Source organism: Medicago truncatula, chromosome 8 (assembly GCF_003473485.1).
Source record: "Medicago truncatula cultivar Jemalong A17 chromosome 8, MtrunA17r5.0-ANR, whole genome shotgun sequence".
Classification (NCBI taxonomy): Eukaryota; Viridiplantae; Streptophyta; class Magnoliopsida; order Fabales; family Fabaceae; genus Medicago; species Medicago truncatula.
Window position 1 is genome coordinate 16616397 of NC_053049.1, and position 19932 is coordinate 16636328.

The window sequence follows — 19932 nt, forward strand, 5'->3', positions numbered from 1 at the left end:
TAGCCGAAGCGGAACGTGAGATACATATGTGGAAAAGGGAGTGTCAGAAGAAGGATAAGGATTATGAGACTGTAATGGGCTTGCTGGAGCAAGAAGCCTATGATAGCCGACAGAAAGATGTGATAATCGCCAAGCTGAATGAAAGAATCAAGGAGAAGGATGCCGCCCTTGATCGAATTCCCGGGCGAAAGAAGAAGCGTATGGATCTCTTTGATGGTCCACATTCTGATTTTGAGGATTAGTCCGCTTCAGGAGCTTGAGAGTCTCAGTTTGTTTTTCATGTCTTTTTCTTAGTTTTTCTTTATGTATTTTGGAGTCTATCCCTTGACTCAGTTTGTTAAAAGGGAATTATTTGTGTTTTACTTTAAAGTCTATCTCTTGGCTTTGTTGTTAGAAAGGGAATTATCTTGTGATCAACTTTGTTTTTTAGTGAATTGTTTAGGTTGATATGTTTACAAAATTGCTTCTATAGGTCCTTCGATAAAAAAATATATATATAAAAATTGCATATTCTGGCATATAGCATATCATGCATCATATTGCATTCATAAAAAGTGTCAAAGCCAAGTCTCATACTTTCCTCATTTCTGCCTCAGGAAAAAAGCAAAGGTGGCCCGGCGTATTCAGTACAAACCTACCCGTGTTCATCATACCCGAGCATACCTCAAGAGGAAAATGGCAGATGCTGAACAAACGAACAGTGACCTTAGGGAAGAGGTTAGTAGCCTCAAGGAAGGTATGGAAAAAATAACTGCAATGATGATGGACATGTTGGCCGCACAGGCACAAGCCTCTCAAGCAAAAGTTGTTCAGACTGTTCGGGCAGATGTTGAAGTCTCACAGCCTGCTGGTTCTACCGCAACTATTGGTATTACACAGCCTTTGGTGAATCAGTTTTCCTCTGGTGATATGACAAATATGTATAGTTCAGGGTTTCGTCCTGCTGGCTCTCTTGGTTCTTCTATTCCTCCTCAGTATCATATGCCGCCAGGCTATCCGTGGGGCATGCCACTCGCAAATAATGAAGGTGTTCGTCATAATGCACCAGAAATGCAGTTTTCTTTTGGACATCAACAAACACCGTTTTATCAGTCCGGCCAGCCTTGTCCTCAGGCCACTATGACCTATGCTGGACCCCTTGTTCATGCTGCTCATCAAGAAGAAGAACAGGTTTATCACTCCAATAGTGTGGCTGGTGATGATAGGGTGGGAAACTTGGAAGAAAGGTTTGAGGCGGTGCACAAAGAGTTAAAGACTATCCGCGGTAAAGAAATGTTCAGTCAGAATGTGAATGACCTCTGCTTGGTTCCAGATGTGGTGATACCTCATAAGTTTAAAATGCCGATCTTTGAAAAGTACACAGGGGATACTTGCCCTGAGATGCACTTAGTCACATATGTCAGGAAGATGGTTGCTCACAAGAATAATGAGCCTCTGCTTATTCACTGTTTCCAGGACAGTTTGACTGGTCCCGCACACACATGGTATATGAATTTGAAGGGCATCACAACCTTTGAGGAATTGGCCAATGCTTTCATCCAACAGTACAAGTATAACTCTTATCTGGCACCTAACCGGAAAGAACTGCAATCTATGACTCAGGGTGATAAGGAATCTTTCAAGGAATACGCTCAACGCTTCATTCAGAAGTCTGCTCAAATCCGTCCGCCTCTGGATGAAAGAGAAGTGTCCGATCTATTCTATGAGACTCTGAGCCCTTTCTACTCAGAGAAGATGCTTGGTTGTGCTTCACAGAAGTTTACCGATATGGTAGATATGGGTGTGCGCATTGAAGATTGGGTCCGTAAGGGACGTGTAAGTAGAGATGGTGCTTCTTCAGCTGGTTCATCTAATGGTAATAGGAAGTTCGGAAATGGGTACTCAAAGAAGAACGCTCAAGAGGTTGGCATGGTGGCCCATGGCGGATCCCAGCCTATATACCCTAGCTACCCCTATGTTGCTAACATTCCACCACCTACCCCAACTCCACAAAATCCAAACTATCAACTACAAAGGCCTCAAACACCCCATCCATATTATCCACCACTATATCAACCACAACCTTATCAACCCCAACCGTTTTATCAACAACCATACTATCCCCCACCACCTCAACAGCAACAGCCTCGCCCTCGAGCTCAACAACAACATACTCGCCCTCAAAGAAACCAATTTCCCCCTATCCCCATGACATATGAAGCCTTGTTACCTTCCTTGCTTGCCCGAGGTCTTGTTCAGACCCTACCACCTCCTCGTGTGCAGAACCCTTTACCCCCTTGGTTCCGTGCTGATCGAAATTGTGCCTTCCATCAAGGGGCACCAGGACACGACATTGAACACTGTTACCCCCTTAAAGAGGCAGTTCAAAAGTTGATTCACAGCAAAGATTTATCCTTCACTGACCCGAACCCTGCTGCTCCAGACCATCCTCTGCCACCCCATGGGCCTACTGTTAACATGGTTGAAGATTATCAAGAAGGGGGTCTTGTCACTCGCTCTCAGGATATCAAAACTCCGTTGGTTCTGTTACATGTGAAGATGTGTGAGGCAGCTATGTTTAGCCACAATCATAATATTTGTGAGGTATGTTCTGTGGATCCCCGCGGTTGCGCGCAGGTTCAAGATGATGTGCAAGGGCTAATGGATCGGGAAGAGCTGGTTGTCACAAGGGAAGAGAAGAGTGTCTGTGTTGTAATCCCTGTGTTCAAGGATAGTGCGAAACCAATTGATGGTGTTACTCCGGTGTTCAAGGACAGTTCCAAGCCAGCTGTCGCTCCTCTGGTAATTTGTGTGCCGAGACCCAAGCCGTTTTTCTCTCAAAACGCCATGCCGTATAATTATGAACCTATAAGCATAGAGAATGGTAAAGAAATATCCTGGAGTCCCTCAACTTCCGTGAGTAACATTGCAGAGAATAGTCAAATTCTGAGAAGTGGACGCATCCTTCCGGCAGTTGTGCAAGCAAAGAAGAAAGCTCCGGTGATAGAGTCAGTGCCAATACCAGATCCTAGCAAGGGTAAGAGTATGGTTCAACCTGGTGAAACTGATAATGATGAGATTTTGAAGCTGATCAAGAAAAGTGATTATAAGATAGTGGATCAGTTATTGCAGACTCCATCAAAGATTTCTATCATGTCACTATTGACAAGCTCTGATGCTCATAGGGATGCATTGATGAAAGTGTTGAATCAAGCCTACGTAGACCATGACGTGACTTTGGGTCAATTTGGGAGCATTGTTGGAAATGTGACGGCATGCAACAATCTGAGTTTCAGTGATGAAGACCTCCCAGTGGAGGGGAAGAACCATAATATGGCCTTGCATATCTCTGTTATGTGCAAAACGGATTCTTTGTCCAATGTCTTGATAGATACCGGTTCTTCCCTCAATGTGATGGCAAAGACGACCTTTGATAAATTGACATATTCAGATGGATTCATTAGGCCTAGTTGTGTATCAGTAAGGGCATTTGATGGATCCAGGAAGACGGTATGGGGAGAAGTAGATTTACCTATCACTGTTGGGCCCCAAGAGTTTAAAGTTACATTCCAGATAATGGATATTCAAGCTTCCTACAGCTGTTTACTTGGTAGACCATGGATTCATGAAGCCGGGGCAGTAACATCCACCCTTCATCAAAAGTTAAAGTTTGTGAGTCGTGGAAAACTTGTTACAGTAAGTGGGGAATCAGCTTTTTTGGTTAGCCATTTGTCGTCTTTTTCCTTCATTGGTGGTGAAAGTCCGGATGGAACGTCATTCCAAGGGCTTTCGGTCGAAAGCGGTACTACAAGAGGTGAAACATGCATGGCCTCTCTAAAGGATGCTCAGAGAGTAATTCAAGAAGGAAAAGCAGAAGGTTGGGGGAAGTTAGTACAGTTGCCTGAGAACAAGCGCAAGGAAGGTCTGGGTTTCTCCGGCAATAATCAAGTGATGTTCGACCCAACTAGAGGTACTTTTCACAGTGCTGGATTCATTAATGCGCCACCTGAAACTAATGCAATCTTGGAAGATCAATCAGAAGAGGTGGCACCTGACTTTGTGACTCCGGGTGGAAACTGCTGCAATTGGATTGCTGTTGACATCCCTTCTGCGATACCTCTTTCTAAGTAATGTGTTTGTCTTTTTTGTTGCTTTTTTAAGAAAACTCCTTTCGTCCTACCCCAGACGAAAGTGAAATCTTGTAGGGTTTGTTTTTGCTTTGAGTTTATTTTCAGTATTAATGAAAATTGTCGTTTCTGTCACGGCCGTTATTTTATTTTAGTGCTTTTTCTGGAAAAATGGTAATACAAAAAACCAAAAAACTTGTTCTCTTTTTCTTTTAAAAAAAAAAAAATATCAATTTCAAAGGTCTGCATTCACTCTTTTGCTAAAAAATCAATCATGAATCATATGCAGACTGAACATACATGAGCCCGTTGAACATAGTGACCCTATGCTGCCTTCCAACTTTGAGTTCCCAGTTTACGAAGCTTGGGTAGAAGAGGATGAAGAGATTCCCGATGAGCTCCGATGGATGTTAGAGCAAGAAAGAAAAGCCTTTCAGCCTCACAAGGAAGAAATAGAGTTAATCAACCTGGGCACTGAGGATGATAAAAAAGAAATTAAGATTGGAGCGTCGTTGGAGGCGTCTGTCAAGAAAAAGATAATTGAGCTTCTCAGAGAGTATGATGATATATTTGCATGGTCCTACAAAGACATGCCGGGGTTAGACCATGATGTTGTGGAACACCGTTTGCCTTTAAAGCCCGAGTGTCCTCCAGTCAAGCAGAAGTTAAGAAGATCTCATCCAGATATGGCTCTCAAGATCAAAGAGGAAGTGCGAAAGCAAATTTATGCAGGTTTCTTGATTACCTCTGAATATCCTCAATGGTTGGCCAACATAGTGCCCGTTCCAAAGAAAGATGGTAAGGTCAGAATGTGTGTTGACTATCGGGATTTGAACAAAGCTAGTCCGAAGGATGATTTCCCTTTACCTCACATTGATGTATTGGTTGATAGTACTGCTAGATGCAAGGTATTCTCCTTCATGGATGGATTCTCCGGGTATAACCAGATCAAGATGGCTCCAGAAGATAGAGAAAAGACGTCGTTCATCACGCCTTGGGGCGCGTTCTGCTACTTAGTAATGCCGTTTGGGTTGATAAATGCTGGTGCCACTTACCAGAGAGGCATGACTAAAATATTCCACGATATGATACATAAAGAGATTGAAGTGTATGTGGATGACATGATTGTCAAATCAGGTACTGAAGAAGAACATGTTGAGTATTTGTTGAAGATGTTCCAACGGTTGAGAAAGTACAAACTCCGTTTGAATCCTAATAAGTGTACCTTCGGTGTTAGATCCGGCAAGCTCTTGGGTTTTATTGTCAGCCAGAAGGGTATTGAAGTGGATCCCGACAAAGTCAAAGCTATCAGGGAAATGCCTGCTCCAAAGACAGAGAAACAAGTTAGAGGTTTTCTAGGAAGACTGAACTACATCTCCAGATTCATCTCTCATATGACTGCCACATGTGGGCCGATATTCAAGTTACTCCGTAAAGATCAAGGGATTGTTTGGACGGAAGATTGCCAGAAAGCTTTTGACAGCATCAAAGGGTATTTGTTAGGACCCCCGATTCTTGTCCCTCCGGTCGAAGGGAGGCCTTTGATCATGTATTTGACTGTGTTAGAAGATTCTATGGGCTGTGTGTTGGGTCAACAAGACGAGACTGGAAAGAAAGAGCACGCCATTTACTACTTGAGTAAGAAGTTTACTGATTGTGAGTCCCGATATTCTATGCTTGAGAAAACCTGTTGCGCTTTGGCATGGGCTGCTAAGCGTCTTCGTCACTATATGGTTAATCACACTACTTGGTTGATATCCAAAATGGATCCGATCAAGTACATTTTTGAGAAGCCGGCTTTAACAGGAAGAATTGCTCGTTGGCAGATGTTATTGTCCGAGTATGACATTGTCTACCGCACTCAGAAAGCCATCAAAGGTAGTATTCTTGCTGACCATTTAGCTCATCAACCAATTGAAGATTATCAGCCTATCAAGTTTGATTTTCCAGATGAAGAGATCATGTATTTGAAGATGAAAGATTGTGACGAACCATTGTTCGGTGAAGGTCCTGATCCAGACTCTAAGTGGGGTTTGATATTTGATGGGGCCGTTAATGTCTATGGTAATGGAATAGGGGCGGTTATCCTTACTCCAAAGGGTACTCACATTCCTTTCACTGCAAGACTCCGGTTTGATTGCACCAACAACATTGCAGAATATGAAGCTTGCATCATGGGTATTGAAGAAGCCATTGACTTGAGGATCAAAAATATTGACATATATGGAGATTCAGCTCTTGTGATTAACCAGATCAAAGGAAAATGGGAAACTCACCATGATGGTTTGGTACCTTACAGAGACTATGCAAGACGTTTGTTGACTTTCTTCAACAAGGTGGAACTGCACCACATTCCTCGGGATGAGAATCAAATGGCAGATGCCCTAGCTACTTTATCTTCAATGATCAAAGTGAATCATGGCAATGACGTGCCGCTGATCAGTGTCAAATTCCTTGATAGGCCTGCTTATGTGTTTGCAGCCGAAGCAGTTTTCGATGATAAGCCGTGGTTTCATGATATTAAGGTGTTTCTTCAAACTCAAGAGTACCCTCCTGGGGCATCCCGTAAAGATAAGAGAACTTTAAGAAGATTGTCTGGTAACTTCTTTCTAAGTGGAGATGTTTTGTACAAAAGGAACTTTGATTCAGTTTTGCTCCGATGTGTGGACCGACGAGAAGCAGATTTATTAATGCATGAGATACATGAAGGCTCATTTGGGACCCATTCTAGTGGATATTCAATGGCTAAGAAAGCATTGAGGGCAGGCTACTACTGGATAACAATGCATGCTGATTGCCATCACTATGCCAAGAAATGTCACAAGTGCCAGATTTATGCAGATAAGATTCATGTACCACCGTCTATGCTCAACGTTATCTCGTCTCCGTGGCCGTTCTCTATGTGGGGCATTGATATGATTGGTCGGATCGAACCAAAAGCTTCCAATGGACATCGTTTCATACTAGTGGCCATTGACTACTTCACCAAGTGGGTTGAAGCGGCTTCTTATGCTAATGTGACCAAGCAGGTGGTGGTCCGGTTTATCAAGAACAATATCATATGTCGCTATGGTGTCCCTAACAAGATTATCACGGATAATGGTACGAATTTGAACAATAAGATGATGAAGGAATTATGTGATGTTTTCAAGATTGAGCATCATAACTCTTCTCCTTATAGACCCCAGATGAATGGTGCAGTCGAAGCTGCAAACAAGAATATCAAGAAAATTGTGCAGAAGATGGTGGTCACCTATAAGGACTGGCATGAGATGTTACCCTATGCTTTGTATGGTTACCGTACTTCAGTGCGTACTTCAACAGGGGCAACCCCTTTTTCCTTGGTGTATGGTACGGAAGCGATACTTCCTGTAGAAGTTGAAATCCCGTCTTTGAGAGTCTTGATGGAAGCTGAGTTGTCAGAGGCTGAATGGTGTCAGAATAGGTACGATCAGTTGAATTTGATTGAGGAGAAGCGCATGGCTGCTTTGTGTCACGGACAACTATATCAGACAAGGATGAAACAAGCATTTGATAAGAAGGTTCGTCCCCGTGAATTTAAAGAAGGAGACCTAGTAGTCAAGAGTATCAAGTCTTTTCAACCAGACCCTAGGGGCAAGTGGACACCTAATTATGAAGGTCCCTATGTAGTGAAGAGAGCTTTCTCTGGTGGTGCTTTAATTCTTACAACCATGGATGGAGAGGATTTACCTCGTCCTGTGAATTCTGATGCAGTCAAGAAATACTTTGTCTAAATGTTTATAAAAGAACAGCTCGGTAGGTTGAAAACCCGAAAGGGCGGCCTAAACCAAAAATGAGCGTCTCGGTGGACTGAAAACCCGAAAGGGCGGTCCAGGCAAAAATTAGAGACAAAAAAAAAAAAAAAAAAAAAAAAAAAAAATATATCCTGATAGATTGAAAACCCGCAAGGGCGATCTATGCAAAATTTAAGGATTATGACAAGTAACTGCATCAGATGAAGCATCATTCACTTGGGGCACCTAAGCCGTCAAAAGATCTTCGATATTGAAGCAATCGAAATAGTGGAATCCAAAGTTGGTAGGAAGTATGATGGTTATTGTGTTCAATGTACCTTCCCCATATTAATTACCATGTTCCAAACTTTGTGATCTGTGGTGCCATACCTTTGGTTGGTTACCATTTATTTTAAATCAATTTGAGCCCGTGCCTTTTATTTGAAGTTCCTATTTATTCTATGTGCAAGTTCTCTTCCATTTTTACTGTTAATACTTGAGGTAAAAACTTTGAAAATTCCTTTTAAAAAAAAAAAAAAAAATCTTTATGTTTTCTTTTGGAAAAAGCAAAATTGACAAACATTTTATCTTTAATTCACGTATCGTAGAAACATGTGTCAATGTTCGATTCAAAAGCACGGGTATGGTCATTGCTAAAAAAATATAAAAGAAAAAAAAGAAAAAAAATGAACTCGCTAAGTTGAAAACCCGAAAGGGCGGCTTAGGCAAAAAAGAGCATCCCGGTGGATTGAAAACCCGAAAGGGCAGTCCAGGCAAAAGTTAGGGATTTCAAAGTATACCAAAGGAAAAGCAATGACTATTTGAAGCATGAGCTTGTGAAAGTACTCCAGTTCAATCCAGAAATGGCGACTTCGGCTAGTGGTCTGACTTTTGGTTCATTGCCCCATCAGTGTTGTGCTTAAAGGGTTGTGCCCTGATGAAGATTACCGAGTTGTTTGTACTATGATACCGGGCCATTTCCGTTCTGGACCTGCCCAATCATCCCTCAATAATCTTGTCGTTGTACTATCATATGTGTCTCGTACATGTTCATTCATTCATGCATAGATAGCATGCATACAAATATCATTCATGCATAGTTACGTTATTACCAAGTGTCATATTTTAATGTATCCCGTAAAAAGTGTCATCCCCAATGTGTTTGATTCAAGGTTGTCACCAATTAAAGGTTATTTCAAGAGGCAGGTCCCATCCAATAGTCTTTGTCTCAATATATATTTCAGCTCCCTAGTACCTTATGAAAGCTATCCTCGTACTGGTAGCAGTTGACTTTTATCATGTTGGTCGTTACCCGTGTTGAGGCAACTGATGATATTTCTTATTCATAAGTTGTTCGTTACCCTAGTAAAGGTAACTGACGGTAGTATTTCCTTTTCATAAGTTGGTCGTTACCCTAGTAAAGGTAACTGACGGTAGTATTTCCTTTTCATAAGTTGGTCGTTACCCTAGTAAAGGTAACTGACGGTATTTCTTATTCGTAAGTTGGTCGTTATCCGTGTTGAGGTAACTGACGGTATTTCTTATTCGTAAGTTGGTCGTTATCCGTGTTGAGGTAACTGGCGGTATTTCTTATTCGTAAGTTGGTCGTTATCCGTGTTGAGGTAACTGACGGTATCTCCTTTCCACAAGTCGGTCGTTACCCTAGTAAAGGTAACTGACGGTATTTCTTATTCGTAAGTTGGTCGTTATCCGTGTTGAGGTAACTGACGGTATCTCCTTTTCGTAAGTCGGTAGTTACCCGAGTTGAGGTAACTGACGGTATTTCTTTTTCGTAAGTTGGTCGTTATCCGAGTCGAGGTAACTGACGGTATTTCTTTTTCGTAAGTTGGTCGAGGTAATTGACAGTATTTCACTTTCGTATGTTGGTCGTTATCCGAGTTGAGATAATGGACAGTATCTCTTTCCGTATGTTGGTCTTTACCGCAGTAATGGTAATAGACAGTATTTCATTTCGTACGTTCGTCTAAGCAGTGTTTCCTCCCCAGTGATACCTATCGGTATGTCCCCCGGTCAGTATCGGTTCAGTACCCTTGCATTCGTAAGTGCATCGTAAGTGTTCATATATTACAGTCATGAGCATGGCATTCTTAGCATTTCAATTGGTCAAAATTAGCGTACTTAATATTTAAGTCTCTCCGACCCATGGATTCTAAAATTGATATTTGTAAAATCCCTGTGACGGAAAAACTTAAATAGGGGCATCTGTCATACCCTAAATTTTGACCAAGGATCCCACGGACACGCGTTGTTTGACTCTAGCCGATCTCATGATCCAGTGAAAATTTCGGCAGGGAGGTATTTTAAAATACCTCATTTTTATTCTGAATCGGACCCTTTTCTCTCCCATTATTTTCTTTTTTATTTTTATTTTGCATTGTCTAATTTCCATTTTTTAATTTTAATTTTAAAGCCAGTTATTTCTTTTTAATATTTCATGAATGTTTATTTTCCGTTTTTGTCCAATATTGTCAGTAAGTCCGAAAATTTCCGGCAAGGGTCCATATTTTTTCTTTCCTTCTTCGCATGCCTCATTTTAGGCAGATTCATAGGGTCAAATGAATGTTGCCAAATCCAGCCACTCAGTAGTAATCTGCAAGTTATTTCCTTATTATCTTCAACCCTAATGGTATAAAATCAGGGCTGCAAAAAGAGAATGGGACAGAAAAAACAAAACAGCCGCGAGAAGAAAAAAACTTAGCCGCAAACAGAAAAAACAGAGACTTTTCAACCGCAGTCACATCATCCAAAACCCTAATCAAATCCAAAAAATACCATGAACACCTTATGAACAATTCATGAATGTTTATCCATAAATTTTCCATAAGCCACAAATTCACCAGAAACTCACAAACCACAAAATCGTATAACATCCAAATATTACCAGGAACCATGAATAATAGGAAGAGCATCTAATTCCAAACCCGAAAATTGTTCATCGCTAACAACAACGAATTCGGATCTGTCACCAACGTTCGTTTTCGATCTGTTTTTTTGTTTCAGGCTCATAAACAACACAACAGGTTCGTGGGATATTCGGAAGAGGGAAAGAGTTTTCCGACTCTGGCATAGCAAGCAGCAGATCGAAATCCTCTCGTTTAAATTCGCTTTTTCTCCGATCCAATCAGAGGTAAAGCTTCGCTAATTCATGTATCATGTAGATCTGTTCTTTCTTAATGTTTGGTGAACGTGTTGCTTGTTTGTTTTTGGTTGTTCTTTTGTCCGGTTCTAAAATTGTAGATCTAGAGTTTGTAAGGTAGTATTTCAAAAAACTGAGTTTAGATTCGTGTTTAAAACAAAAAAGGGTATCTAAAAATGTAAAAAAAATTGAAAACGGAGAACTTTCACATCTCCGGCGCGGCGGCGCCGCCCTGTTGGGCCGGCGGACCACCACGCCGGAGCGGCGAAGCTCGCCGGAGAAGAAGAAGAAGAAAAGAGAGATTCACGTGAGAGGAAGAGAGAAGAGAGAGAAAGGATTTGAGAAAATGAAGAAAAATGGGTCTTACACCCTATTTATATTAATCCGAACCGGGCGGGTCTAACCGACCCACCCACGACCCGTTTTTGCCTAAGCCCAATTGTTTTCAAATTTCACTACAGTTTTGTTAATTACACCTCTGTTTTTTACTTTCTGCACCCCTTTGCTAAAGGAAAATTATCTAAAAAAAACCTACAAAAATATGGTGTTTGTTTTAATTTTTATTTACTGTTTTTATTTTATAATTCCCATTTTTTTTATTTAGAATCATCTCATGCATATTTTAATTTCTTGTCATTTTATTGTCATTAATTTTGTTTAGTGTGTATAATTAGGAAATTGATGTAATTTATCTTGCGCATTTTTTATTTCTCATTATTATATTTCTCTTGAGACCATAGAATGTATCTAGGAATGATGTAATAATGTAGGTAACACAAGCACCGACACTTGCACCGACACCTCACGTTTATTTCTTGCGACGTTGCACCGCTATGTTAGTTTTTACCGTTAGTTTAGAAAAATCATTTTTTCCAAAAAAATCAAATAGGCAAAACTCCAAAAATATTTTCTTAATAAACCTTGGCTTGTAACCCAAGTGTCCTTTTTCCTTTTATTTTCTTAATCAAATGCTTAATTGAATTAATATTCATAATAGACTTGATTTCTTGTAATTAAAATTTGACCAACCGCACTTTATTTTCTCTCATGCCTTGAGGCCTCTTATCCCTTCTTAAAACCTTTTTTTCAAAATTGTTAAAATCAACCTAACCCACCAAAAAGAAACTTTTTAGGTGAACTACATTGGTTTTGATCCCTTCTCTTCAAGGGTATGTAGGCATGGGATTTGTATCCTTCCAAATCAAATAAAAATAACCAAAAACATGCTTCTTCTTCCCCCATTCTTTCACTTAGATTTTTAGGTAGTTAATTTTCAAATAAGCAATGAATTTAGCACAAGATAATTTAGGTAAGAGGTTCCTACGGAATACCGTAGATGCTTAGGGTGCTAGCACCTTCCCTTCGCATAACCAACCCCCGAATCCAAAGTCTCGATGAGGGTTTTTACTCATTTTTTCCCTTCCCACGAATAAAAATCGAGAGTTCAAAGATCGACGATTCAAATCAATTAATGGTTTGATATCCGAAAATCGCGAGCACAATACCTCTAATAGGATTATCTTCAATTGAAATAAATTGTGAAAAACCAAAAAATATGTAAATTATCCCATAACTTTTAATTGATTTTAGCACAAATGCTAATTTTTATCCTCTGACCCACCTTTTTTTTACAATTGATCATGATTTTGAAACTCGCAACTAATGATTAAAAAATGATGAGGGAATGCAACAAATTCATATTGGACTTAAAAAGATTAAATAAAATTTTGAAGCAATATGAAAATATAGATAAATAAGATGCCCTTTATTCAAATAATAAAGAATACAACACAAGTACAAATTCAACTTCAAACTATAAATACAATGAAAGACTCAATAACACTAAGACTCGATCCTAACCAAGTCACATACATGAAACTGGGTTAAGCATGTGTGCTTGAAAATTAATTTAAAACAACATGAAACATAAAAACACAAACATAATTAACACAGACATCTTAAGGTGGATCTAAGGGCTCGGATCAAAAGAATCTGGAGGGTCCATATCCACCTCCTCCCCTCATATTGTTGGAACCAAACAAATGAGATTGTAACATAGGATTCTGAAAAAATTGTGCTGGAAACATTTGGGTTTGCGAAGGATTTGGTTGATGATGGAGAGGCATGTTAGAGGATGAACCATTTCCAACAAAAAATGGAAAGGTTTGAGTAGGAGCACCCTGAATTACAAGCCTATCAGCATGATGTGCAACCACTTTCTTAGTCTCCTCCAAAGCCTTTTTGAAAAATTCAAGTTGGGCCATATTCATCCCATCAACGGGACCAGCCCACCAAAATTGAGCCTCGGTCGCCTTGCGCAAGTGACTCAGCTCTTCAGCACGTTTCTTCTCCATGTCCAGTAGCTGGTTGATCTGAGTCAGCTGGGTATTGAGCTCACACACGTTGGCGTTGCGGTGAGCCTCAATGAATTGCATGGTACCATTGTTTTGGGGTGGGACTCGAGAGAGATAACGATCTATGACCGTATCAATATTGGGTTGGCCAAATGAAAATACCTTCTCCCCAGGTGAGAAAACAACAAGAGCAACATCTGCACCACAGAGAGTGCAAAGCTCACTGGCTTTCTTGAAGAGCCCACTACGGCGCTTCGAGAAAGTCACTTGCAAGTTGCTCTCGTTGCTCATTTTTTTCATCTCAATCTTTTGGCGACCTCGGCTTTTCCTTTCACTCGACATGGTTGAAGTACAAAACGAGAGAAAGAAAAGGGTAGGTGAGTGTATTTGTAAATTTAGACTAAGAAATGATACATTGGAATTGGGCGTCAAGGAGTTATTTTATAGACAAATTTTGTGAGTATATTTCCGCTCAAATTTTGTGAATATATTTTCAAGAAGCGGTTGTTTTTCGAAAGTTGTGACTTTTCATTACAAAATAAAATATTTACTAGATTGAGAGATTATCAACATATCTCTTTTTACAGGTATATATGGAAGATAATTCATCGTTAAAAAAAAATTGTTCTTTTTCCAGTTATATATTGTACCTGGATAATTCCAAGAATTTGAAATAATTATGTTCATACAATTTTATATATTTTAAAATTAAAAAGAAAGTCTAGTACAATGTCAAGAATGGTAATGTTCTACAAAGTTGAAGTATCCATTGTAGTCTGTCTTTTTTTACTTTACGTAAAAATAAAAAAGGCAATATACTAAGTGATGCAATAAATATGAATTATCAAACATATACAATTATTATTTAAGTTAATAAAATAAAATGTTTCGCGAGATGGAAAATATTATATAGTTAGTATGAATTTTCTAAAACATGAATTCAAATCATTTAATTTTTAATATCAAATCATCGGCCAACTGTAACATATGAATCATGATTATTATTATTTTTGTTATATTTTTTAAAATGGAAAAATAAAATGGAAAAATTATTATTGATATCGCATGAGATTCAAACGAAAAAAGGACAACAAAATAACCAAGAAAAAGACCACTATTAGGTTATTGAAGGTAATGCGCGGTTGTTAGCCTGTATTTTTGACAGGCTACAATAAATGTAGTCAATGAAGTTTGACTCATATTTTGAAGAAGAGTTAATGAGTTTCGATTCCTTAATTTGGTCGAATTCTGGGACTTAAAAAGATTAATTGTCTTCATGGTGATTGGTTCGATAAACAATGCAAGGAAGCAAGAGACGAAGAGAAGTTCATGTCGGACGAAGGAATCACGTAGTGGTTACCATCGAAGGGTCTTAGTTGAAATTCAATTAAGATGTATCTTAGTTAGTTATTAGCAGTTACGTCCGAACGTTTCTGTGTAGGTAGTTACTTAGTATAAATAATAGTTTTTCATAGGAAAAACGGATCACAATTCAATCATACAGAAAACTTACACTCAAACTAACGAGTAACAAGTCACAATGTATGAATTTGTGTACCAATTTACATTCAATTTATGCAATTTAAGTTCATTCCTTTAAATTCCTTGCAATTTACTAATTTTTATCAAGCATTTTACATTAATTCTTTGAAGATAATCTCGACTGATTCAACCTTTGTTGGATTCGACGGTTATATTCATATTCTGCATAACAACATCAAGAACATTCATCATTTACTAGAAAAACAATAAATACAATATTCTTAAAATTTACTGGTTGATCTTGCAAGTAACCATTTGTAAACCAGCGGTTGTTTACTAAAACCAAGGTAAACAACGCTAGAAGAGTAAATTTTTTAAAAACAACAAAATTAAGAATATCAATAGGTAGATAATCAGTTTCAAAGGTTCCTCCAACAATATATGAGATATGAACAAAATGGTAAGGGGACTTAGTGATATTCATGCTTGGTAAATATTGAACCTTAGTGCTATACTGAAAATTGTGTTTGAAATTGTGTCTAGTAGTTTTATAACCACCCTCACATTAAAAAGTTGGGGTGAGTTTTCATTCAACCCCAATCAACCTTTTTATAGGCATGGACCACCAATATTATATTAGATTTGTCGTCCTTAAATAAAGGCTTGTCGACCCTTCGGGGAGCGCCTTTGGCCTTATAAGGTGTAAACCACCTTTCCCAGCTTCTAGAAACTTCTAGAATGCCTGCCTGCTATCTCTGGGCCTAAGACACGAAAATATAAGTCCAAAGAGGCTATAAATACCCTCATTTCGAGCATTCTAAAGACGTGACCTAAACATATACTAGACCTTAGTTTTTGATATCTTCCTCACCGCCAGTACAGTTGGTGCCACCGTGGGGCCTCGGTAAAACTAACCTAGGTTTGTACTCATCAAACAAAAACCCCTCTGGCTTTCTCCAAATGATGGCCTCGAAATATTATATTAGGTGTAATTTATTAATTAAAATATTTGATTGTGTTGCAGTGGAAATTAAAGAGATGTTTTGCAACATGAGGTTGCGAGTTCTAGTCCTACCTGCTCTTTCTTCTATTATTTTTCTGCATTTTTAGTTTTATTCCTAAAAAGGGTCTTGCTAGGACTTGAACCCATGCTCATAACTCATTAGGTAGCACTCAAGCACAATAAAACCGCTAAACAATATATCAATTTGTGTCAATCAAATGAAACAAATTAACTATATATTCTACGAATATTTGGCACCCCAACAAAATAAGTCAAAATCCACCACCGATTCCTAAGCCTCAAGTTTCATCTCTCAACCACGCATCTGATGTTGTCTCATAGCGAGAAGGATTCAGTTGCGTTCCTTTATTATTTAATTACGCATATATTTCTCCCATGGAATAGAATCAAAGTATAAAACAAGTTTAGCGAGTTGTGCACCAACTGTGTTCGTAATTGAATTGTCGCCTTTTTCACTCTTTGTTCTATTTCCTTGTCGAACTGTCTCTAATTTGAAATTAATTAATAGATAGAACCACTAATTTAATTGAGTATTATACCAGCCTACATAATTGTTAACCAAAGTCATTGCTATTATTCGGCCAATGTGTGTCAACAAAAAAAAAACCATTACAATCGTTTCATATTAAAATCATTCCATAATTGGTTGCTGCAATGTTTATTACAGTTATTTAACTTTGGTTTGTATATTCATAAGATAGTGGACGAGTTGTTTTGAGGTTAAGAGAACTAAGTGGGCGAGTTGGAATAGGGCAGGAGTATGACATAAAATAGCCCACTATCTTATTTTTTAATCATGTCATTGTGATCTTTTTCTTATAAATTATCTCCGAGGATTAAGGATGTGAATTGAACCTAATTTAAATTCTACTCGAAATCCTTTTAAGAATGTCTCAACCAGATTCTTCAAAAAAAAAAAAAAATTGTCAACCAACCAGAAAAAAGTCATTTTAAGAATGAAACATGTACCTATTAAAAAATGTGGTTAACTTTGGTGTGTAAAAACTATAAGACAACCAACAAAGAAACAGTCATTTTTAGAAAAGAAACATAAACTTATTTTATTGTTTGTAGCACTAAAAAAAATACAATGAAAAGTGCCTTTCATTACACTTTTTTTTTATTTTTTATTATATTTCACAATTTTTGTAAGACAAAAACTGAGTTGTGTTATTAATCGAATTCGAAGCTAAATTAATTACAAAAATATATGATGTTAACCACTTTTGAAAACTTAAGTTTTTCTAACCATTTTTACTACTTCGTTAATGAAAACAAAATGTCAAGTTCTTAACCAATTATTTTACATAGTTTCAAAAATATGGTCGAAATACATATATTTATGTAAAATAAGTGGTCCATGTTTTGCTATTTTGTGTTTAATGAAATTTAAGTTAAAAAAATGGTTAACAACGTACATTTTTGTGGTTAATGAAGTTGTCAAAATGGTTAATGACACAACTCAGATTTTGTGTTGCGAAAATCATCATCTATATTTCTAAAAAATATGTTTTTGGGAAAAAAAATTGGCCATAAATTATGAAGAATAGAGCTAATAAAAATGAGTTTATGGACCAGCATCAAGCCAAGTTATAACATTCTGAGGCTTTTTCAGGTTGGGCTAAAAAACCCAGATGATAAACGAGCTTCAATATCGCGATGACATTCAAGATATAATTTGGAATAAAATAGTTCCGTTAAATGTTTTTATTTTTGTGTAGCGGTTTTTTAGGAACCATATTGTTACAAAGGATAATCTTGTTATGTGCGGAATCCTCCAACATAATTTAATTAAATGTTTGTATTGCTGGTTGTGGCCAACAAGAATAAGTTGATCATTTGTTTTCGTAGTGCAGTTATTTTGGCACCATTTGATTTTAGTTTTGCAATGGATGGACGTTTCTACGGTGATTCCCTTTCACTTATCGGATTTTGTTCTCCATTTTTGTTCGTTGTGTGACTTTGCAAGAAGGTTGAGGAATATCATGCATATTGTTTGATTATCTTCAGTTTGAGTTGTATGGAAAGAACACAAGTTTGCTGTTTTAGACCAAAAAATCGAAACGTTACGATAATTTACTGATCTATATTGTCTTGTTTACTCTACTCTATTTCTGCATTCTCATGGTTTAATCTATGTTTATACATGCATCTTACATTGACATGTGATCGAGGATGATGAGAAAAGACTTTATGACCTTGGGGTGTGTTGAACTCTTTGCATGGAGAGATACCTAACAAAAAATCTATTATTTAGTAAAACAAAAAATCTCTCGGTATAATATAGGTGGATTCTAGAATGAGAGTTCAATTAAATCTCTCACGATGAACCACTCTAAAGAGCAATTAACAGCCAATAGATCAATCTATCTCACACATTTTATTATACACTTCATGCACGACATCACAACATTCCTTTTTATTTTTATTTTCCATCTTTCCTCTTTCGTTTTCCCCATCTTTGCTCCCAAACATAGCATAGCCATTACCATAAGTAAGACTTCAAAATAATAAAACACATATAGTGTAATTAAATATGTTGAGCATAAACTATCTCTCCAAATCAACAAAGAGAATATGAATCTTGGTGAAGATTTAGAGACTCATCGGTATTCATTTTCAAAAAGGATAACTATTTTCTGATAGCCAATGTGTTACATATTTTTCCAATAAATCTGATCCCCTCTGATGTCTTTGACCCGTAGGGAGAGTCGTGAATTTGGTAAAAGTAATAATAATTAAGGAAAATAATAATAATTGCAATTTCGTCTATTTGGGTTTTTATTTTTGGTCAAATAGTCTAGTGACTAGAGCATCGGTTTTAATTTTTCGGTAGAAATTCTCGAAAAATAATGTTGAAATTAGGTCTCAGAAGCTTGATTTTAGGAAAGTAAACTATTGATTTCAACTTAACATTTGTACGGAAAATATCAAGTAATTGGCAACTCGTTAAAAATTAAAATAGGAGGTTTGAGTCAAATCAAATTAATATAACTTAGTTGGTTTTCATCGGAACTCTGAAATTATAATTGAAAGATGTACTTTTAGGGCTCAACTGAGACAAGGTTTGGGAGCAGGGATGCTCTGAGAGGAAGAGTTGGAAGAAGAAAGTTGTGACGTGGTGCATACGGTCTATAATAAAATGTGTGAGATAGATTGATCTAATGGTTCATAGTTACTTTTTAAGGTGGTCCACCAATGAGGGATTTAACCACTCCCACTATTATTTTATAATATAAAAAATTCTTAAATATGTATGAACTTTATAGACATTATAATATTTGTAACTAGTTTATGAGATTTGTTTTAAGCGAAATTCTAATATGATCATAAGACCAAATAAATAGTGTTTGGACACACACATATTAAAAAGCATTTTTTAATAATAAAAAGGAAAATGATAAAAAAAAAAAGTGATCGAATATTTTAAAGATAATATCTTTATGTGTGTATGTCCAAAGACTATTTATTTGGTCTTGTGACCATAAAAGAATAGCTCTTGTTTCAGATAATATGTTATGATCGATGAATTTTAAGAATGAACTTGTGAAAAATGTTAATTTCTTCGATGATTATTAAAATTTGGCAAGTGATATGAGTTTTTTTTTTTTAATTCTTTAGAGGCAAAATCATCTAGTTAAATCTGATTTATTATACGATCAAGTCATATGATTTTATCCGGTTTTATCATGCAGTTCAACGCGGTTCGACCAATAATCCAGTGACCTTGCTGGTTCAATATCCGATAGGATTTTGAAAACATTGATAAAACTTGCTCTATTTTATTTATTTTTTGCTTAATAAAAGATAGACTTGACGACTAAATGTTTGCCTTAATTAGTGTAAGTCATTTATACACCCTTCAGCCACATATATAACAAAATAAGATCAACTTATTGCGTGAAAAACAAAATCATTTAGCTATTAAAAGAAAAATCTTATATGTATTGACGATCATATTCAAGACTTGCACGTTAGCTATGAGTCTATGAGAATGATTCATTGACAATGAAAGCTTTGTAAGCTTGTTCTTATATCTTGTCATCAACCGCAT

At 37.4% G+C, this 19932-nt stretch overlaps 2 protein-coding genes across 2 annotated transcripts; one reads left to right on the forward strand and one right to left on the reverse strand.

The window, feature by feature from the left end:
- Window positions 1-675: 675 nt before the first annotated feature.
- Window positions 676-11024, forward strand: LOC112417339 (uncharacterized). The gene is made up of 6 exons (XM_039829021.1): window positions 676-4106; window positions 4396-5265; window positions 5344-7208; window positions 7431-7825; window positions 9777-9931; window positions 10883-11024. The coding sequence occupies exons 1-6, from the start codon at window positions 676-678 to the stop codon at window positions 11022-11024; spliced, it is 6858 nt and encodes a 2285-aa protein (XP_039684955.1).
- A 1976-nt stretch (window positions 11025-13000) lies between these two features.
- On the reverse strand, window positions 13001-13714 carry LOC11406185 (agamous-like MADS-box protein AGL62). The gene has a single exon (XM_003628059.3). It carries the CDS (start codon window positions 13712-13714, stop codon window positions 13001-13003), a length of 714 nt encoding a protein of 237 aa, XP_003628107.1.
- Window positions 13715-19932: the final 6218 nt, after the last annotated feature.

What these genes read in the sequence shown, in the direction of transcription:
- LOC112417339 (XM_039829021.1), top strand. Translation starts at nt 676, where the DNA reads ATGGCAGATGCTGAACAAACGAACAGTGACCTTAGGGAAGAGGTTAGT. An exon ending in TCTGCGATACCTCTTTCTAA is followed by an intron (nt 4,107 to 4,395) that starts GTAATGTGTTTG and finishes AATCATATGCAG; the next exon opens with ACTGAACATACATGAGCCCG. An exon ending in ACTGAAGAAGAACATGTTGA is followed by an intron (nt 5,266 to 5,343) that starts GTATTTGTTGAA and finishes CTTCGGTGTTAG; the next exon opens with ATCCGGCAAGCTCTTGGGTT.
- LOC11406185 (XM_003628059.3), bottom strand. Translation starts at nt 13,714, where the DNA reads ATGTCGAGTGAAAGGAAAAGCCGAGGTCGCCAAAAGATTGAGATGAAA.